Source organism: Salvelinus alpinus, chromosome 5 (genome assembly GCF_045679555.1).
Source record: "Salvelinus alpinus chromosome 5, SLU_Salpinus.1, whole genome shotgun sequence".
NCBI classification, from domain to species: Eukaryota; Metazoa; Chordata; class Actinopteri; order Salmoniformes; family Salmonidae; genus Salvelinus; species Salvelinus alpinus.
The window spans coordinates 7,485,569-7,506,179 of record NC_092090.1 but is presented as its reverse complement, the minus strand read 5'-3'; the positions used below and the strand labels follow the sequence as shown (position 1 = coordinate 7,506,179).

Below are 20,611 nucleotides of genomic sequence, written 5' to 3'. Positions count from 1 at the left end.
CAAATCCAGAGCGTGGACAGATTGTCCGTTTGTAAAATTGAGAGCGTTCAGAGTGCACACGAGGTTGATCCGAGCGTTCAACGGCAATCAAGCACCCAAGCTAACTGGCTAACGTCGGCTAGCTACTTAGAGAACACCTCACTCTGACCATTATACTCGTCCTAGCAGAGCCGGTTAGGCTGTTTTCATGTTATCCAGAGACTTGGTGACTAACTGTGCTCCTGGTAACAATTTAATTTATCTTTTTTGCTGACGTTTATTGACACCGGCCGTATTCAACGGGTGTTGAGCGTTTTGTAAATTCATCAGTTATTCTGCGCGAGAAATCGGGAATAGATAGCCAGAGTTAACAATGTCTTATTGAAATGCACAACGACTAAACCACTTAGCTAAGAGTGATGTGAATAGTCAAGTCAATAAACGTTGGGTAGTTAGTTAGTTAGCAGATGTATTGGTAGCCAACTAACGTTAGGTAACTAGCTAACATGCCGGTACATACTGCAGTAATGCTATGCGGTTCGTAAGGACAGCGTAGCTAACAAATTGTCAGCCAACGTAACGTAACTTATTTGAAAAGTCATTACTTTATTAAATTGCTCAACATTTTCTTAACATTTGTTCTAATTAGTTAAAGCAATGAATTTGTCTCTGCTCTCCTCGGCTCGATATTTTCCTGCCATTTTCTTCAAATCTGAAAACGTTGTGAAGCCACGCCCATTTTCTGAAGAATTGCATTATGGGTCCTAAAAGCACGGATATAGTGTACAGTGCATGTACACTTCGTATTTTGGCGAATTTAGTACGACTTCCGGGAACTTTTGTCATACTAACTATATCCATACTACGACCAACGAGCATACTATATACTCAATTCAGTCACAAATAATACAGTTAGTGGGGTTAGTATGACTATTCGAACACAGATTATATCTTCATTTGTAATCTAATAATAACACGATTATGTTGTAGCTAAACTTCCCTTTTCTAAGCAAACTTTATTACCGTAAACCAGCAAATCATTGCAATGGATTTTCCACATGTAATTAAGTGAATGTTTATATAGTTTTATTAGATTTCAGGTTGAAAGTGACATCACACACACACACACAATAGAACATAGTGAACGTATTGACCAATAGAAATAAACCATTTACCCGTCGCATTAGCATACATTAACATAGTTTAAGGCAGTCAGACTAACTAGGGAGTTATGTTGAATATGTTGGAAAATAAATGACAAAGTATCTATCAAATATAACATTAATTTGCTTCTTTGAACAATAACCCAGTTTCTAAATCATTTAGCATACGCTTATAGTAACTCATACACAAACTAACGTAAGAGTATAGCATCAATATATCATTATGAGTGCAATACTGTATATACAGATACGAAAGCAGTGGTTTCCAAGGTGACGCTATGAACCTTTTATAAAAATATTGCAAACTTCTGCTGAAGTGTCGTTACTAGTCCCAAAAAAACAAAATGACTACATTTCTTTAGTAAAATATTATTTTCAATCATTTTTTTGTTTTGTTATATAGGGTAGTTTATAAAGGCTGGACGAAAATCATCTGCATATATTATATAGCATGCTAAATCGTTTCATTTCCTAATTCTGGTAAATAAGAAATAAAATTGCAAAAAAAGATTTTATTTGGTAAAAGTAATAGAAGAAACCTGATTTAAAAACAAGACTGAGGACGGAGATGTTTTCCCCTTTTGGCAAAACTATTCAGTGTTCAGCCAAGAAACCTGCATTAAGAGTCATGAAATCAGCAACACATTTACAAACCAGATATAGAAAGGAGTTTGAACCCTGACACAGATATAGAGCTTCACCTATGTGTGCGTCAACATTTCAACGATCAAGACATTTTTAACTCCACATCAACTGGCCGTTGATAGAATTAAGATAATTGTCCATTGATTACTGGCAATTGAATTACATCATGTAGAGAACACACATAATCAACCTCAACCCCTTCTATTCCTCGTCATGCTGCATGAAGGAGAGAGCGAGAGAGAGAGAGAGAGAGAGAGAGAGAGCGAGAGCGAGAGCGAGAGCGAGAGGAGAGAGAGAAAGAGAGAGAGAGAGGAGAGAGAAACACACAAAAGGACAGGGGAGGAAATTAGAAGTGGAAAAGAAAGACCGACACTTCACGGCCAGCGGTGTCAAAGAGAAAGACATGAATGTTTCATTTCTGTAAAGATAAAAGATTAAACTCATTGATTTCAAGATTACACTTTCAGATTGACTCAGTCGTTGTTACGGACATGTAAGACACTTTATAAGGAACATTTTAAAAAATATATAATTTAGAATAGAAAAGTGCAGAAATTGAAAAAGGAAAAAGCACTAGTTGTTATATGGCCTCCTTTTCTCCAACCTGGACAAGTCTACCTCCAGCCATGGGTGTTTTAGTGTTCTTCTAAGGTGGGTTGCTAACCTGGAATAGGTCGTAACCCTTGGCGTCCTCCTGGTCGTAAGGTCGGATGATTCCGTCCTCTCGGATCAGTCTGACCGGCCTCAGCTTGGTCACTTCCTCTGTCGACTCTGCCACCCTGCCAATCACAACGCGCCGTCAGATCTCACAGAGCCAATCAGAACGCACCGTCAGAGATCTCACAGAGCCAATCGCAACCCCACCATCCAGAAGGGTTTCATGAATCAAGAACTAGTTTGCTTTCGGACCCAAACTCATAACAAAACTGCTATGCGATGTCTTACCAATGAGCCAGACACAGTAACAGAGTAGGAAATGAGCCCGACACAGTAACAGAGTAGGAAATGAGCCAGACACAGTAACAGAGTAGGAAATGAGCCAGACACAGTAACAGAGTAGGACAACATTACAGCGAAACAATCACCACTAGCAGGATCCTGCTTCTGAAAGAAATCACTAACTTATAAACCGTTCAGCCCAAAGGGGGTTGGCGACCGGTGCATGAGTATGGATGCGTGCACGTACGCTCACGCACGTGTGTGTGTGTGTGTGTTCCAGTATCTCACCTTTCGTTATCTCTAGTGTGAAAGCATGGAACAATAATTTCATCAGGTTATCAGGAATTAATTAAGTGATTAATATGCTTTTGTGAAGGATAATGAATGACGTGGTGAATGGACAGAAATACTATGTGATGGAGAGGGGGGGGGGGGGGGTTCTGAGAAAGCTGTGGTGGTGGGGGGGGGGGGGGGGGGGTCTGTGTTTTGGCATCTCAGAACCACTGGGGAATTAGGAATGTTTTGGCTCAACATTAGATACCTGAGAGGTGAGAGGGGGGAGGACGGGAGGTTATGAGAAAGCTGTGTGGGGGGGGGGGGGGTTAAAGTTGCAGTAGAGACTGAATGGTCTCCTTGGCTGTGTCCTCCAGTCAGAGCGCTGTTGGCGAAGCCATTTCAGCTCCGTATCAACAATGTAAATTACCCAGCTACATGCCAGCACATTTCCCCCAAAACGCCATTCCACTCTGCAATGCATTACATCAGTCTATCACAGACCTGGAGCCCCCGGGGCCATCAGTCTATCACAGACCTGGAGCCCCCGGGGCCACAGTCTACCACAGACCTGGAGCCCCCGGGGCCATCAGTCTACCACAGACCTGGAGCCCCCGGGGCCATCAGTCTATCAGACCTGGAGCCCCCGGAGCCATCAGTCTATCAGACCTGGAGCCCCCGGGGCCATCAGTCTACCACAGACCTGGAGCCCCCGGGGCCATCAGTCTACCACAGACCTGGAGCCCCCGGGGCCATCAGTCTACCACAGACCTGGAGCCCCCGGGGCCATCAGTCTATCACAGACCTGGAGCCCCCGGGGCCAATACATCTTGGGTTCCTGACATTATGTGGATATTATGTTGTTTTTTTGTTTGTTTTTTTTGCAACAAAAAACGTTGCCAAACCGCCAATCTTTGCATGGCAGTGGTCGTGCGCTCGTGCAGTCGGCCAATCCCAAAGGAGAGAACAGGTGGGAGGAGGGGCTTGAGCGTAACTTCTATTAGCGGATCTGACAAAGGAAGAGTCTGTGTGTGTCTGTTTGTCTAACTGCAGTTTGGAAACCAATGTGATGTCGAGTTACTGAGTTACAGAACGACCTGCTGAGAACAGCAGCTCTGATCTTTAAGAGCTTTACGGTAACAATCTAGTCTTGCTCTCTGCCAGCTCTAATCTTTAAGAGCTTTACGGTAACAATCTAGCCTTGCTCTCTCCCAGCTCTAATCTTTAAGAGCTTTACGGTAACAATCTAGTGTTGCTCTCTGCCAGCTCTGATCTTTAAGAGCTTTACAGTAACAATCTAGTCTTGCTCTCTGCCAGCTCCAATCTTTAAGAGCTTTACGGTAACAATCTAGTCTTGCTCTCTCCCAGATCTAATCTTTAAGAGCTTTACGGTAACAATCTAGTCTTGCTCTCTGCCAGCTCTAATCTTTAAGAGCTTTACGGTAACAATCTAGTCTTGCTCTCTCCCAGCTCTAATCTTTAAGAGCTTTACGGTAACAATCTAGTCTTGCTCTCTGCCAGCTCTAATCTTTAAGAGCTTTACGGTAACAATCTAGTCTTGCTCTCTCTCCCAGCTCTAATCTTTAAGAGCTTTACGGTAACAATCTAGTCTTGCTCTCTCTCCCAGCTCTAATCTTTAAGAGCTTTACGGTAACAATCTAGTCTTGCTCTCTGCCAGCTCTAATCTTTAAGAGCTTTACGGTAACAATCTAGTCTTTTACGGTAACAATCTAGTCTTGCTCTCTGCCAGCTCTAATCTTTAAGAGCTTTACGGTAACAATCTAGTCTTGCTCTCTCTCCCAGCTCTAATCTTTAAGAGCTTTACGGTAACAATCTAGTCTTGCTCTCTGCCAGCTCTAATCTTTAAGAGCTTTACGGTAACAATCTAGTCTTGCTCTCTCCCAGCTCTAATCTTTAAGAGCTTTACGGTAACAATCTAGTGTTGCTCTCTGCCAGCTCTGATCTTTAAGAGCTTTACAGTAACAATCTAGTCTTGCTCTCTGCCAGCTCCAATCTTTAAGAGCTTTACGGTAACAATCTAGTCTTGCTCTCTCCCAGCTCTAATCTTTAAGAGCTTTACGGTAACAATCTAGTCTTGCTCTCTGCCAGCTCTAATCTTTAAGAGCTTTACGGTAACAATCTAGTCTTGCTCTCTCCCAGCTCTAATCTTTAAGAGCTTTACGGTAACAATCTAGTCTTGCTCTCTGCCAGCTCTAATCTTTAAGAGCTTTACGGTAACAATCTAGTCTTGCTCTCTCTCCCAGCTCTAATCTTTAAGAGCTTTACGGTAACAATCTAGTCTTGCTCTCTCTCCCAGCTCTAATCTTTAAGAGCTTTACGGTAACAATCTAGTCTTGCTCTCTGCCAGCTCTGATCTTTAAGAGCTTTACGGTAACAATCTAGTCTTGCTCTCTCCAAGCTCTAATCTTTAAGAGCTTTACGGTAACAATCTAGTCTTGCTCTCTCTCCCAGCTCTAATCTTTAAGAGCTTTACGGTAACAATCTAGTCTTGCTCTCTGCCAGCTCTAATCTTTAAGAGCTTTACAGTATCTAGTGTTGCTCTCTCCCAGGCTGTTCAGTCCTCAGGGATTTAGTCTGTCGGACCTCACGATGCTGCAGCATGGAGCAGGGGGAGGAGTCAGGTCAGAAGCAGTGTTAACAACAATGGGGGGGGGGGGTTAAATGTTGAGCGTTAACCAATCATTTCCTTTGAAACAGCATGTTATAATAGCATAATAACTACTTTAACACCATGCAGTCACTTACCTCTCTGACAGACAATCTGATCTATGAGAAAGACAACTAACCCTCCATGCCAGACAAACCCCTCCCCTATAGTCCCAAACCCCTCCCAGAGTCCCAAACCCCTCCCAGAGTCCCAAACCCCTCCCCTATAGTCCCAAACCCCTCCCCTATAGTCCCAAACCCCTCCCCTATAGTCCCAAACCCCTCCCCTATAGTCCCAAACCCCTCCCCTATAGTCCCAAACCCCTCCCCTAGAGTCACAAACCCCTCCCCTAGAGTCACAAACCCCTCCCCCAGTCCCAAACCCCTCCCCTAGAGTCCCAAACCCCTCCCCTAGAGTCCCAAACCCCTCCCATAGTCCCAAACCCCTCCCAGAGTCCCAAACCCCTCCCATATAGTCCCAAACCCCTCCCATAGTCCCAAACCCCTCCCATAGTCCTAAACCCCTCCCATAGTCCCAAACCCCTCCCCTAGAGTCCCAAACCCCTCCCATAGTCCCAACCCCCTCCCCTATAGTCCCAAACCCCTCCCCTAGAGTCACAAACCCCTCCCCCAGAGTGCCAAACCCCAGCTTTCCCACATCTCACCAAATACTCACTCAACAGAAAGACCAAAACAACATCTCCAAGGAATTAACTTATGAGAAAACAAAATGACAACAGAACAGTTAACAAAATTAGTCAGCTCACAGAATTATAATGTACAGAACATAAAGCACCAAACATGGTTATGACCGGCAGACAGAGAGAAACATGGTTATGACTGGCAGACAGAGAGACAAACATGGTTATGACTGGCAGACAGAGAGAAACATGGTTATGACCGGCAGACAGAGAGAAACATGGTTATGACTGGCAGACAGAGACAAACATGGTTATGACTGGCAGACAGAGAGAAACATGGTTATGACTGGCAGACAGAGAGAAACATGGTTATGACTGGCAGACAGAGAGAAACATGGTTATGACTGGCAGACAGAGACAAACATGGTTATGACTGGCAGACAGAGACAAACATGGTTATGACTGGCAGACAGAGACAAACATGGTTATGACTGGCAGACAGACAAACATGGTTATGACTGGCAGACAGAGACAAACATGGTTATGACTGGCAGACAGAGAGAAACATGGTTATGACTGGCAGACAGAGAGAAACATGGTTATGACCGGCAGACAGAGACAAACATGGTTATGACTGGCAGACAGAGAGAAACATGGTTATGACTGGCAGACAGAGAGAAACATGGTTATGACTGGCAGACAGAGAGAAACATGGTTATGACTGGCAGACAGAGAAACATGGTTATGACTGGCAGACAGAGAGAAACATGGTTATGACTGGCAGACAGAGAGAAACATGGTTATGACCGGCAGACAGAGACAAACATGGTTATGACTGGCAGACAGAGAGAAACATGGTTATGACTGGCAGACAGAGAGAAACATAACGTTACACAATACCACATTAAACAAAGCATTCCAAATAAAATCACAATAACCTCTGTAGTGTCCCGTCTCTACTAACCTCTGTAGTATCCCGTGTCTCTCTACTAACCTCTGTAGTGTCCCGTGTCTCTCTACTACCTCTGTAGTGTCCTGTGTCTCTCTACTAACCTCTGTAGTGTCCCGTGTCTCTCTACTAACCTCTGTAGTGTCCCGTGTCTCTCTACTACCTCTGTAGTGTCCTGTGTCTCTCTACTAACCTCTATAGTGTCCTGTGTCTCTCTACTAACCTCTGTAGTGTCCTGTGTCTCTCTACTAACCTCTGTAGTGTCCTGTGTCTCTCTACTAACCTCTATAGTGTCCTGTGTCTCTCTACTAACCTCTGTAGTGTCCTGTGTCTCTCTACTAACCTCTGTAGTGTCCTGTGTCTCTCTTCTAACCTCTGTAGTGTCCTGTGTCTCTCTACTAACCTCTGTAGTGTCCTGTGTCTCTCTACTAACCTCTGTAGTGTCCTGTGTCTCTCTACTAACCTCTGTAGTGTCCTGTGTCTCTCTACTAACCTCTGTAGTGTCCTGTGTCTCTCTAATAACCTCTGTAGTGTCCTGTGTCTCTCTACTAACCTCTGTAGTGTCCCGTGTCTCTCTACTAACCTCTGTAGTGTCCTGTGTCTCTCTACTACCTCTGTAGTGTCCCGTGTCTCTCTACTAACCTCTGTAGTGTCCTGTGTCTCTCTACTAACCTCTGTAGTGTCCTGTGTCTCTCTTCTAACCTCTGTAGTGTCCTGTGTCTCTCTTCTAACCTCTGTAGTGTCCCGTGTCTCTCTACTACCTCTGTAGTGTCCTGTGTCTCTCTACTACCTCTGTAGTGTCCTGTGTCTCTCTACTACCTCTGTAGTGTCCTGTGTCTCTCTACTAACCTCTGTAGTGTCCTGTGTCTCTCTACTAACCTCTGTAGTGTCCTGTGTCTCTCTACTAACCTCTGTAGTGTCCCGTGTCTCTCTACTAACCTCTGTAGTGTCCTGTGTCTCTCTACTAACCTCCGTAGTGTCCTGTGTCTCTCTACTACCTCTGTAGTGTCCTGTGTCTCTCTACTAACCTCTGTAGTGTCCTGTGTCTCTCTACTAACCTCTGTAGTGTCCCGTGTCTCTCTACTAACCTCCGTAGTGTCCTGTGTCTCTCTACTACCTCTGTAGTGTCCTATGTCTCTCTACTAACCTCTGTAGTGTCCTGTGTCTCTCTACTAACCTCTGTAGTGTCCTGTGTCTCTCTACTAACCTCTGTAGTGTCCTGTGTCTCTCTACTAACCTCTGTAGTGTCCTGTGTCTCTCTACTAACCTCTGTAGTGTCCTGTGTCTCTCTACTACCTCTGTAGTGTCCTGTGTCTCTCTACTAACCTCTGTGGTGTCCCGTGTCTCTCTACTAACCTCTGTAGTGTCCTGTGTCTCTCTACTAACCTCTGTAGTGTCCTGTGTCTCTCTACTAACCTCCGTAGTGTCCTGTATTCGTCTCTACTAACCTCTGTAGTGTCCTGTGTCTCTCTACTAACCTCTGTAGTGTCCCGTGTCTCTCTACTAACCTCTGTAGTGTCTCTCTACTAACCTCTGTAGTGTCCTGTGTCTCTCTACTAACCTCTGTAGTGTCCTGTGTCTCTCTACTAACCTCTGTAGTGTCCTGTGTCTCTCTACTAACCTCTGTAGTGTCCTGTGTCTCTCTACTAACCTCTGTAGTGTCCCGTGTCTCTCTACTAACCTCTGTAGTGTCCTGTGTCTCTCTACTAACCTCTGTAGTGTCCTGTGTCTCTCTACTAACCTCTGTAGTGTCCCGTGTCTCTCTACTAACCTCTGTAGTGTCCCGTGTCTCTCTACTAACAGCTGTAGTGTCCCGTGTCTCTCTACTAACCTCTGTAGTGTCCTGTGTCTCTCTACTAACCTCTGTAGTGTCCTGTGTCTCTCTTCTAACCTCTGTAGTGTCCTGTGTCTCTCTACTAACCTCTGTAGTGTCCCGTGTCTCTCTACTAACCTCTGTAGTGTCCTGTGTCTCTCTTCTAACCTCTGTAGTGTCCCGTGTCTCTCTACTAACCTCTGTAGTGTCCTGTGTCTCTCTACTACCTCTGTAGTGTCCTGTGTCTCTCTACTACCTCTGTAGTGTCCTGTGTCTCTCTACTAACCTCTGTAGTGTCCTGTGTCTCTCTACTACCTCTGTAGTGTCCTGTGTCTCTCTACTACCTCTGTAGTGTCCTGTGTCTCTCTACTAACCTCTGTAGTGTCCTGTGTCTCTCTACTACCTCTGTAGTGTCCTGTGTCTCTCTTCTAACCTCTGTAGTGTCCTGTGTCTCTCTACTAACCTCTGTAGTGTCCTGTGTCTCTCTTCTAACCTCTGTAGTGTCCTGTGTCTCTCTACTAACCTCTGTAGTGTCCTGTGTCTCTCTACTAACCTCTGTAGTGTCCTGTGTCTCTCTACTACCTCTGTAGTGTCCTGTGTCTCTCTACTAACCTCTGTAGTGTCCTGTGTCTCTCTACTAACCTCTGTAGTGTCCTGTGTCTCTCTACTAACCTCTGTAGTGTCCTGTGTCTCTCTACTACCTCTGTAGTGTCCTGTGTCTCTCTTCTAACCTCTGTAGTGTCCTGTGTCTCTCTACTAACCTCTGTAGTGTCCTGTGTCTCTCTTCTAACCTCTGTAGTGTCCTGTGTCTCTCTACTAACCTCTGTAGTGTCCTGTGTCTCTCTTCTAACCTCTGTAGTGTCCTGTGTCTCTCTACTACCTCTGTAGTGTCCTGTGTCTCTCTACTAACCTCTGTAGTGTCCTGTGTCTCTCTACTAACCTCTGTAGTGTCCTGTGTCTCTCTACTAACCTCTGTAGTGTCCCGTGTCTCTCTACTAACCTCTGTAGTGTCCTGTGTCTCTCTTCTAACCTCTGTAGTGTCCTGTGTCTCTCTACTACCTCTGTAGTGTCCTGTGTCTCTCTTCTAACCTCTGTAGTGTCCTGTGTCTCTCTACTAACCTCTGTAGTGTCCTGTGTCTCTCTACTAACCTCTGTAGTGTCCTGTGTCTCTCTACTAACCTCTGTAGTGTCCTGTGTCTCTCTACTAACCTCTATAGTGTCCTGTGTCTCTCTACTACCTCTGTAGTGTCCCGTGTCTCTCTACTAACCTCTGTAGTGTCCTGTGTCTCTCTACTAACCTCTGTAGTGTCCTGTGTCTCTCTACTACCTCTGTAGTGTCCTGTGTCTCTCTTCTAACCTCTGTAGTGTCCTGTGTCTCTCTACTAACCTCTGTAGTGTCCTGTGTCTCTCTACTACCTCTGTAGTGTCCTGTGTCTCTCTTCTAACCTCTGTAGTGTCCTGTGTCTCTCTACTAACCTCTGTAGTGTCCTGTGTCTCTCTACTAACCTCTGTAGTGTCCTGTGTCTCTCTACTAACCTCTGTAGTGTCCTGTGTCTCTCTACTAACCTCTGTAGTGTCCTGTGTCTCTCTACTAACCTCTGTAGTGTCCTGTGTCTCTCTACTAACCTCTGTAGTGTCCTGTGTCTCTCTACTACCTCTGTAGTGTCCTGTGTCTCTCTTCTAACCTCTGTAGTGTCCTGTGTCTCTCTACTAACCTCTGTAGTGTCCTGTGTCTCTCTACTACCTCTGTAGTGTCCTGTGTCTCTCTTCTAACCTCTGTAGTGTCCTGTATTTGTCTCTACTAACCTCTGTAGTGTCCTGTATTTGTCTCTACTAACCTCTGTAGTGTCCTGTATTTGTCTCTACTAACCTCTGTAGTGTCCTGTATTTGTCTCTACTAACCTCTGTAGTGTCCTGTGTCTCTCTACTAACCTCTGTAGTGTCCTGTGTCTCTCTACTAACCTCTGTAGTGTCCTGTGTCTCTCTACTAACCTCTATAGTGTCCTGTGTCTCTCTACTAACCTCTGTAGTGTCCTGTGTCTCTCTACTAACCTCTGTAGTGTCCTGTGTCTCTCTACTACCTCTGTAGTGTCCTGTGTCTCTCTACTAACCTCTGTAGTGTCCTGTGTCTCTCTACTAACCTCTATAGTGTCCTGTGTCTCTCTACTAACCTCTGTAGTGTCCTGTGTCTCTCTACTAACCTCTGTAGTGTCCTGTGTCTCTCTACTACCTCTGTAGTGTCCTGTGTCTCTCTTCTAACCTCTGTAGTGTCCTGTATTTGTCTCTACTAACCTCTGTAGTGTCCTGTATTTGTCTCTACTAACCTCTGTAGTGTCCTGTATTTGTCTCTACTAACCTCTGTAGTGTCCTGTATTTGTCTCTACTAACCTCTGTAGTGTCCTGTGTCTCTCTACTAACCTCTGTAGTGTCCTGTGTCTCTCTACTACCTCTGTAGTGTAGTGTATTTGTCTCTACTAACCTCTGTTGTGTCCTGTATTCGTCTCTACTAACCTCTGTATGCCGTGGAAGGTGCTGGAGGCCATGTCTACGATGCCCCCTGTCGGCCTGGCCACCACCCCCACCAGACCCTTCCCTATGCCCTTGAAGAACCCTGCCGCGCCCTCCTTCTTGGCCCCTGAGGGGGGGGGGGGGGGGCGATAGAGAGACAGAGAATAAAACAAGAGTTAGACCTCTGGTTTCGAAAAGGTTAACACACAAAGCCACCTACACTGGAAATATAGTAATGACATGTCCAACATACGCAGAGTGATCAAAACATTAAGTACACCTTCCTAATACTGATTTACAACCCCCTCCGTAATGCTTAGAGAAGATCTTATGTCAAGTGTTATTGAAGTGTTGTGGCTGCTAGAGGCCACCAAGTGCTAACAGTCAGTAGCTAAATAATATGTGTGAAATGCTTGATAGTGTGTGTGATGTAAACAGAGAGGTCTACTTTCTTGAGGACCTGAATATTGACTGGTTTTCATCAAGCTGTCTGCTCAAGAGGAAGCTTCTCACTGTAATCGGTGCCTGTAATCTGGTTCGGGTTATTAATCAACCTACCAGGGTGTTTACAAACACTACAGGAACAAGATCATCCACATGTATTGATCACATTTTTACTAAAACCATAGACCTGTGTTCGAAAGCTGTATCCGTACCCATTGGATGCAGTGATCACAATATAGTGGTATAGTAATAGTAGTATATAGTAATATATAGTAATATATTATATATATTATATTATATATATTATATATATATATATTATATATTATATATATTATATATATTATATTATATATTATATATAATAGTAATATATATTCAAGGAAAGATAAAGTTCCAAAAGTTGGGCCTAAAATAGTGTATAAGAGATCATACAAAATATTTTGCTGTGACTCTTATGTGGATGATATTAAAAATATTTGTTGGTCTGAGGAGCAAACATTTGCAAAAATTTCTAACAACCTGTTGTTGCTTTGTCATTATGTGGTATTGTGATGTCATTATGTGGTATTGTGATGTCATTATGTGGTATTGTGATGTCATTATGTGGTATTGTGATGTCATTATGTGGTATTGTGACGTCATTATGTGTGTTGATTGACGAGGGCGAGAAAAAATACATTTAATCCATTTTAGAACAAGTCTGTAACGTAACAAAATGTGGAAAAAGTCAATGGGTCTGAATACATTTCCAGAATGCACTGTATGGAAATTGTAAAGTCTCCTGTCTGTAATGTATTTTTCGTTATGTGTCGGACCCCAGTAAGACCAGCTGTCACCGTTGGCGACGGCTATTTGAGATCTTAACTCAAATCTAATCTACAAGGTGTAGAAAGCGTTCCACAGGGATGCTGGTCCATGTTGACTCCACAGGGATGCTGGTCCATGTTGACTCCACAGGGATGCTGGCCCATGTTGACTCCACAGGGATGCTGGTCCATGTTGACTCCACAGGGATGCTGGCCCATGTTGACTCCACAGGGATGCTGGCCCATGTTGACTCCACAGGGATGCTGGCCCATGTTGACTCCACAGGGATGCTGGTCCATGTTGACTCCACAGGGATGCTGGCCAATGTTGACTCCACAGGGATGCTGGCCCATGTTGACTCCACAGGGTCCATGTTGACTCCACAGGGCCCATGTTGACTCCACAGGGATGCTGGCCCATGTTGACTCCACAGGGATGCTGGTCCATGTTGACTCCACAGGGATGCTGGCCCATGTTGACTCCACAGGGATGCTGGCCCATGTTGACTCCACAGGGCCCATGTTGACTCCACAGGGCCCATGTTGACTCCACAGGGATGCTGGTCCATGTTGACTCCACAGGGATGCTGGTCCATGTTGACTCCACAGGGATGCTGGCCCATGTTGACTCCACAGGGATGCTGGCCCATGTTGACTCCACAGGGATGCTGGTCCATGTTGACTCCACAGGGATGCTGGCCCATGTTGACTCCACAGGGATGCTGGCCCATGTTGACTCCACAAGGATGCTGGCCCATGTTGACTCCACAGGGATGCTGGCCCATGTTGACTCCACAGGGATGCTGGCCCATGTTGACTCCACAGGGATGCTGGCCCATGTTGACTCCACAGGGATGCTGGCCCATGTTGACTCCACAGGGATGCTGGCCCATGTTGACTCCACAGGGATGCTGGCCCATGTTGACTCCACAGGGATGCTGGCCCATGTTGACTCCACAGGGATGCTGGCCCATGTTGACTCCACAGGGATGCTGGCCCATGTTGACTCCACAGGGATGCTGGCCCATGTTGACTCCACAGGGATGCTGGCCCATGTTGACTCCACAGGGATGCTGACCCATGTTGACTCCACAGGGATGCTGGCCCATGTTGACTCCACAGGGATGCTGGCCCATGTTGACTCCACAGGGATGCTGGCCCATGTTGACTCCACAGGGATGCTGGCCCATGTTGACTCCACAGGGATGCTGGCCCATGTTGACTCCACAGGGATGCTGGTCCATGTTGACTCCACAGGGATGCTGGCCCATGTTGACTCCACAGGGATGCTGGCCCATGTTGACTCCACAGGGATGCTGGCCCATGTTGACTCCACAGGGATGCTGGTCCATGTTGACTCCACAGGGATGCTGGCCCATGTTGACTCCACAGGGATGCTGGCCCATGTTGACTCCACAGGGATGCTGGTCCATGTTGACTCCACAGGGATGCTGGCCCATGTTGACTCCACAGGGATGCTGGCCCATGTTGACTCCACAGGGATGCTGGTCCATGTTGACTCCACAGGGATGCTGGTCCATGTTGACTCCACAGGGATGCTGGTCCATGTTGACTCCACAGGGATGCTGGCCCATGTTGACTCCACAGGGATGCTGGTCCATGTTGACTCCAATGCCTCCCACAGTTGTGTCAAGTTGGCTGGATGTCCATTGGGTGGTGGACCATTCTTGATACACACAGGAAACTGTTGAGCGTCAAAAACCCAGCAGCGTTGCAGTTCTTGACACAAACCGGTGCGCCTGGCACCTACTACCATACCCCATTCTTGCCCATTCACACTCTGAATGACACACATACACAACTCATGTCTCAATTGTTTCGAGGCTTGAAGATATTTATTCAAAATCGGTCTCCTCCCCTTTCATCTACACTGATTGAAGTGGATTTAACAAATGACATCAATAAGGGATCATGTCTTTCACCTGGATTCACCAGGTCAGTCTATGTCACGGAAAGAGCAGGTGTTCATAATGTTTTGTACACTCGGTGTACATTCTATATATTCTCCAAATCTTTGAAGAGTTGAGCCAAACTTCTGTTTCCTACAAAATTGGAAAGGAAATATCTATTGAACATTTATGTGTGATGAGAGACATGTTGTTTTCTCTCCAGTGAACGGAAGAAGAGTTCAGCGACAGGTCAGAGCGTTGTGAATAAACATACCTTCTACAGGTTTGGTGACGATGCCTGTTACCCCACCAACGACCCCCTACAGAGAGAGAAAGAGAGAGAAAGAGGAGAGAGAGAGAGAGAGAGGAGAGAGAGACAGAGACAGAGAGAGAGAGGAGAGAGAGAGAGAGAGAGACAGGGAGAGAGACAGAGAGAGAGAGAGCGACAGAGAGAGACAGAGAGAGAGACAAAGAGAGAGGGGGGAGAGAGCGAGAGAGAGAGAGACAGAGAGAGACAGAGAGAGAGACACAGAGACAGAGAGAGAGAGAGACAGAGACAGAGAGAGAGACAGAGACAGAGAGAGAGAGAGACAGAGAGAGAGAGACAGAGACAGAGAGAGAGAGAGAGAGAGAGAGAGGACCATCAGGGCTCCATTGTATCCAACACAAAGGTCTATTCAAGAATAACAGGAAAGAACAACCTCTTGAAAACCACTCTGTTCGGGAGGAAATTACATTTAACATTATTGTCCTGAATGAAGAGGGTTCATTTGTTGTGTTTTGAAAAGCTTGGCCTTATCATGACTTTATCATGACTTGGCCTTACCATGACTGCTAAAGGAGGACCCAGGACAGAAGACAAGTGACGATGACACTACTTTAGGTCCTGAATCAACAGGTAGATGACACTACTTTAGGTCCTGAATCAATAGAGGTAGATGACACTACTTTAGGTCCTGAATCAACAGGTAGATGACACTACTTTAGGTCCTGAACCAATAGAGGTAGATGACACTACTTTAGGTCCTGAACCAATAGAGGTAGATGACACTACTTTAGGTCCTGAATCAACAGGTAGATGACACTACTTTAGGTCCTGAACCAATAGAGGTAGATGACACTACTTTAGGTCCTGAACCAATAGAGGTAGATGACACTACTTTAGGTCCTGAATCAACAGGTAGATGACACTACTTTAGGTCCTGAATCAACAGGTAGATGACACTACTTTAGGTCCTGAATCAATAGAGGTAGATGACACTACTTTAGGTCCTGAACCAATAGAGGTAGATTACACTACTTTAGGTCCTGAACCAATAGGTAGAATTACATGAGCAGTCCCCCCCCCCCCATGTTCTATCTGTAATGTTAAATCTATTGATTTAAACCCCACGCCTGCAAAATGCAATATACATTAAAATGCACATCATGCAGTGTAATGACCTCCTGTACTATAATGTCAAGGTCGTGCTGTAGGCAACCACACGGATGCTTCCCAAAATGGCCCCCTAGTTCCTATATAGCCCTATAGGGCCCTGGTCGAAAGTAGTGCACTACATAGGGAATAGGGGTGCCATTTAGGATGCTGCTCATGTCATGTGTTGTTGAATCATCAGTTTAATATTCAACACAGGGCCTTAAAACTCCCCTGACTCATCACCAAGGACAATATTGGAACATGTGCTTTCGACCCCCACAGTTGGAGGGTGTGTTTTCCCACACGGGCGACATACAAAACGAACATGTGTTCCCTGCAGCGTTGTGGTCAAGTCCAAGTTAATTCAGTCGGTTTAGGAAGTAAACTGAAATCCCAATTCTCCTCGTATATTTTCTATATGAATTACTTTAAATCGGAATTGAGTGGTTCACTAAGGGTCTCTGGATTAAGTGTCTTATTAAATGATCAGAGTACTACCTTAAAGACAGTCTGTTATTAGATGACTACAGTGGTACCTTAAAGACAGTATGTTATTAGACGATAGTACTACAGTGGTACCTTAAAGACAGTCAGTTATTAGATGACTACAGTGGTACCTTAAAGACAGTCTGTTATTAGACGATAGTACTACAGTGGTACCATAAAGACAGTCTGTTATTAGACGATAGTACTACAGTGGTACCATAAAGACAGTCTGTTATTAGATGATAGTACTACAGTGGTACCTTAAAGACAGTCTGTTATTAGATGACTACAGTGGTACCTTAAAGACAGTCTGTTATTAGATGATAGCACTACAGTGGTACCTTAAAGACAGTCTGTTATTAGATGACTACAGTGGTACCTTAAAGACAGTCTGTTATTAGATGACTACAGTGGTACCTTAAAGACAGTCTGTTATTAGATGATAGTACTACAGTGGTACCTTAAAGACAGTCTGTTATTAGATGACTACAGTGGTACCTTAAAGACAGTATGTTATTAGATGACTACAGTGGTACCTTAAAGACAGTCTGTTATTAGATGATAGTACTACAGTGGTACCTTAAAGACAGTCTGTTATTAGATGACTACAGTGGTACCTTAAAGACAGTCTGTTATTAGATGACTACAGTGGTACCTTAAAGACAGTCTGTTATTAGATGATAGTACTACAGTGGTACCTTAAAGACAGTCTGTTATTAGATGATAGTACTACAGTGGTACCTTAAAGACAGTCTGTTATTAGATGACTACAGTGGTACCTTAAAGACAGTCTGTTATTAGATGATAGTACTACAGTGGTACCTTAAAGACAGTCTGTTATTAGATGACTACAGTGGTACCTTAAAGACAGTCTGTTATTAGATGATAGTACTACAGTGGTACCTTAAAGACAGTCTGTTATTAGACGATAGTACTACAGTGGTACCTTAAAGACAGTCTGTTATTAGACGATAGTACTACAGTGGTACCTTAAAGACAATATGTTATTAGATGATAGTACTACAGTGGTACCTTAAAGAAGCCCATTCCTCCCTTGGCCAGACTCTCTCCAAAGTCTTTAGGGGGTCTGTTCATCTCCTCTCGTCTTTTTTGCTGGTACTCTTTATCCATGGTGATGGCAGCCAGTCCTTTACCCACTGACCCTGTAATACGAGACACCATGCCCGCAGCGCCACCTAGTGGGGGAGGAGAGAGAAGACATTCAGAGATACACAAAACTCACTGTAGACGTACACATATTTGTACACATCAGCGGGGGCTGCTGAGGGGAGGACGGCTCATAATGACGTCCAGAACGGAGCGAATGGAACGCCATCAAACACATGGAAACCTCGAGTTAGATGGATTTGGTACCGTTCCACTGATTCCGCTCCAGTCATTACCACGAGCCCATCCTCCCTAATTAAGGTGCCACCAACCTCCTGTGGTAAACACACAAGAGTACACACACACACACACACACACACACACACACACACACACACACACACACACACACACACACACACACACACACACACACACACACACACACACACACACTTACCGACAGTGTGACCCAGTAGACTGCGTACTCCGATCACGAATCCCTCAGCAAACTCCTCAGGTCCCTGAACAGCTCCCTACGACACAACACCACCAAGGACTGTCAGGAGTCACTACAGGCCTAACCATCTATATATCCTCACTACAGACCTAACCATCTAGATATCCTCACTACAGACCTAACCATCTAGATATCCTGTACTACAGGCCTAACCATCTAGATATCCTCACTACAGGCCTAACCATCTAGATATCCTCACTACAGGCCTAACCATCTAGATATCCTGTACTACAGACCTAACCATCTAGATATCCTCACTACAGGCCTAACCATCTAGATATCCTGTACTACAGACCTAACCATCTAGATATCCTCACTACAGGCCTAACCATCTAGATATCCTCACTACAGGCCTAACCATCTAGATATCCTGTACTACAGACCTAACCATCTAGATATCCTCACTACAGGCCTAACCATCTAGATATCCTCACTACAGGCCTAACCATCTAGATATCCTCACTACAGACCTAACCATCTAGATATCCTCACTACAGACCTAACCATCTAGATATCCTCACTACAGACCTAACCATCTAGATATCCTCACTACAGGCCTAACCATCTAGATATCCTCACTACAGACCTAACCATCTAGATATCCTCACTACAGACCTAACCATCTAGATATCCTCACTACAGGCCTAACCATCTAGATATCCTGTACTACAGACCTAACCATCTAGATATCCTGTACTACAGACCTAACCATCTAGATATCCTGTACTACAGACCTAACCATCTAGATATCCTGTACTACAGACCTAACCATCTAGATATCCTGTACTACAGACCTAACCATCTAGATATCCTCACTACAGACCTAACCATCTAGATATCCTGTACTACAGACCTAACCATCTAGATATCCTCACTACAGACCTAACCATCTAGATATCCTGTACTACAGACCTAACCATCTAGATATCCTGTACTACAGACCTAACCATCTAGATATCCTCACTACAGACCTAACCATCTAGATATCCTCACTACAGACCTAACCATCTAGATATCCTCACTACAGACCTAACCATCTAGATATCCTCACTACAGGCCTAACCATCTAGATATCCTCACTACAGACCTAACCATCTAGATATCCTGTACTACAGACCTAACCATCTATATATCCTCACTACAGACCTAACCATCTAGATATCCTGTACTACAGACCTAACCATCTAGATATCCTGTACTACAGACCTAACCATCTAGATATCCTCACTACAGACCTAACCATCTAGATATCCTCACTACAGACCTAACCATCTAGATATCCTCACTACAGACCTAACCATCTAGATATCCTGTACTACAGACCTAACCATCTAGATATCCTGTACTACAGACCTAACCATCTAGATATCCTCACTACAGGCCTAACCATCTAGATATCCTGTACTACAGACCTAACCATCTAGATATCCTGTACTACAGGCCTAACCATCTAGATATCCTGTACTACAGACCTAACCATCTAGATATCCTGTACTACAGACCTAACCATCTAGATATCCTCACTACAGACCTAACCATCTAGATATCCTCACTACAGACCTAACCATCTAGATATCCTCACTACAGGCCTAACCATCTAGATATCCTCACTACAGACCTAACCATCTAGATATCCTCACTACAGGCCTAACCATCTAGATATCCTGTACTACAGACCTAACCATCTATATATCCTCACTACAGACCTAACCATCTAGATATCCTGTACTACAGACCTAACCATCTAGATATCCTGTACTACAGACCTAACCATCTAGATATCCTCACTACAGACCTAACCATCTAGATATCCTCACTACAGACCTAACCATCTAGATATCCTCACTACAGACCTAACCATCTAGATATCCTGTACTACAGACCTAACCATCTAGATATCCTGTACTACAGACCTAACCATCTAGATATCCTCACTACAGGCCTAACCATCTAGATATCCTGTACTACAGACCTAACCATCTAGATATCCTGTACTACAGGCCTACCCATCTAGATATCCTCACTACAGGCCTAACCATCTAGATATCCTGTACTACAGACCTAACCATCTATATATCCTGTACTACAGACCTAACCATCTAGATATCCTGTACTACAGACCTAACCATCTAGATATCCTGTACTACAGGCCTAACCATCTAGATATCCTGTACTACAGGCCTAACCATCTAGATATCCTGTACTACAGGCCTAACCATCTAGATATCCTGTACTACAGGCCTAACCATCTAGATATCCTCACTACAGGCCTAACCATCTAGATATCCTGTACTACAGACCTAACCATCTAGATATCCTGTACTACAGGCCTAACCATCTA

At 44.7% G+C, this 20,611-nt stretch overlaps 1 protein-coding gene across 13 annotated transcripts in view; it reads right to left on the bottom strand.

The window, feature by feature from the left end:
• Positions 1-20,611, bottom strand: part of vps13c (vacuolar protein sorting 13 homolog C) — a 229,896-nt gene that overhangs the window by 5,036 nt on the left and 204,249 nt on the right. For 11 of the 13 annotated variants that reach the window (XR_011674951.1, XM_071400438.1, XM_071400439.1 and 8 more), the window contains 5 exons: positions 18,211-18,286; positions 17,676-17,839; positions 15,015-15,060; positions 11,581-11,704; positions 2,452-2,566 (listed from right to left, as the gene is read on the bottom strand). Coding sequence is in view for 12 of the 13 variants with exons in the window: in XM_071400438.1 (XP_071256539.1) it covers positions 2,452-2,566; positions 11,581-11,704; positions 15,015-15,060; positions 17,676-17,839; positions 18,211-18,286 (525 nt within the window). In the remaining variant the exon portion in view is untranslated. Of the gene's footprint in view, positions 1-1,043; positions 2,004-2,451; positions 2,567-11,580; positions 11,705-14,649; positions 14,894-15,014; positions 15,061-17,675; positions 17,840-18,210; positions 18,287-20,611 lie in introns of those variants that run through there. The other 2 variants (XM_071400445.1, XM_071400446.1) reach the window with 2 other exon arrangements.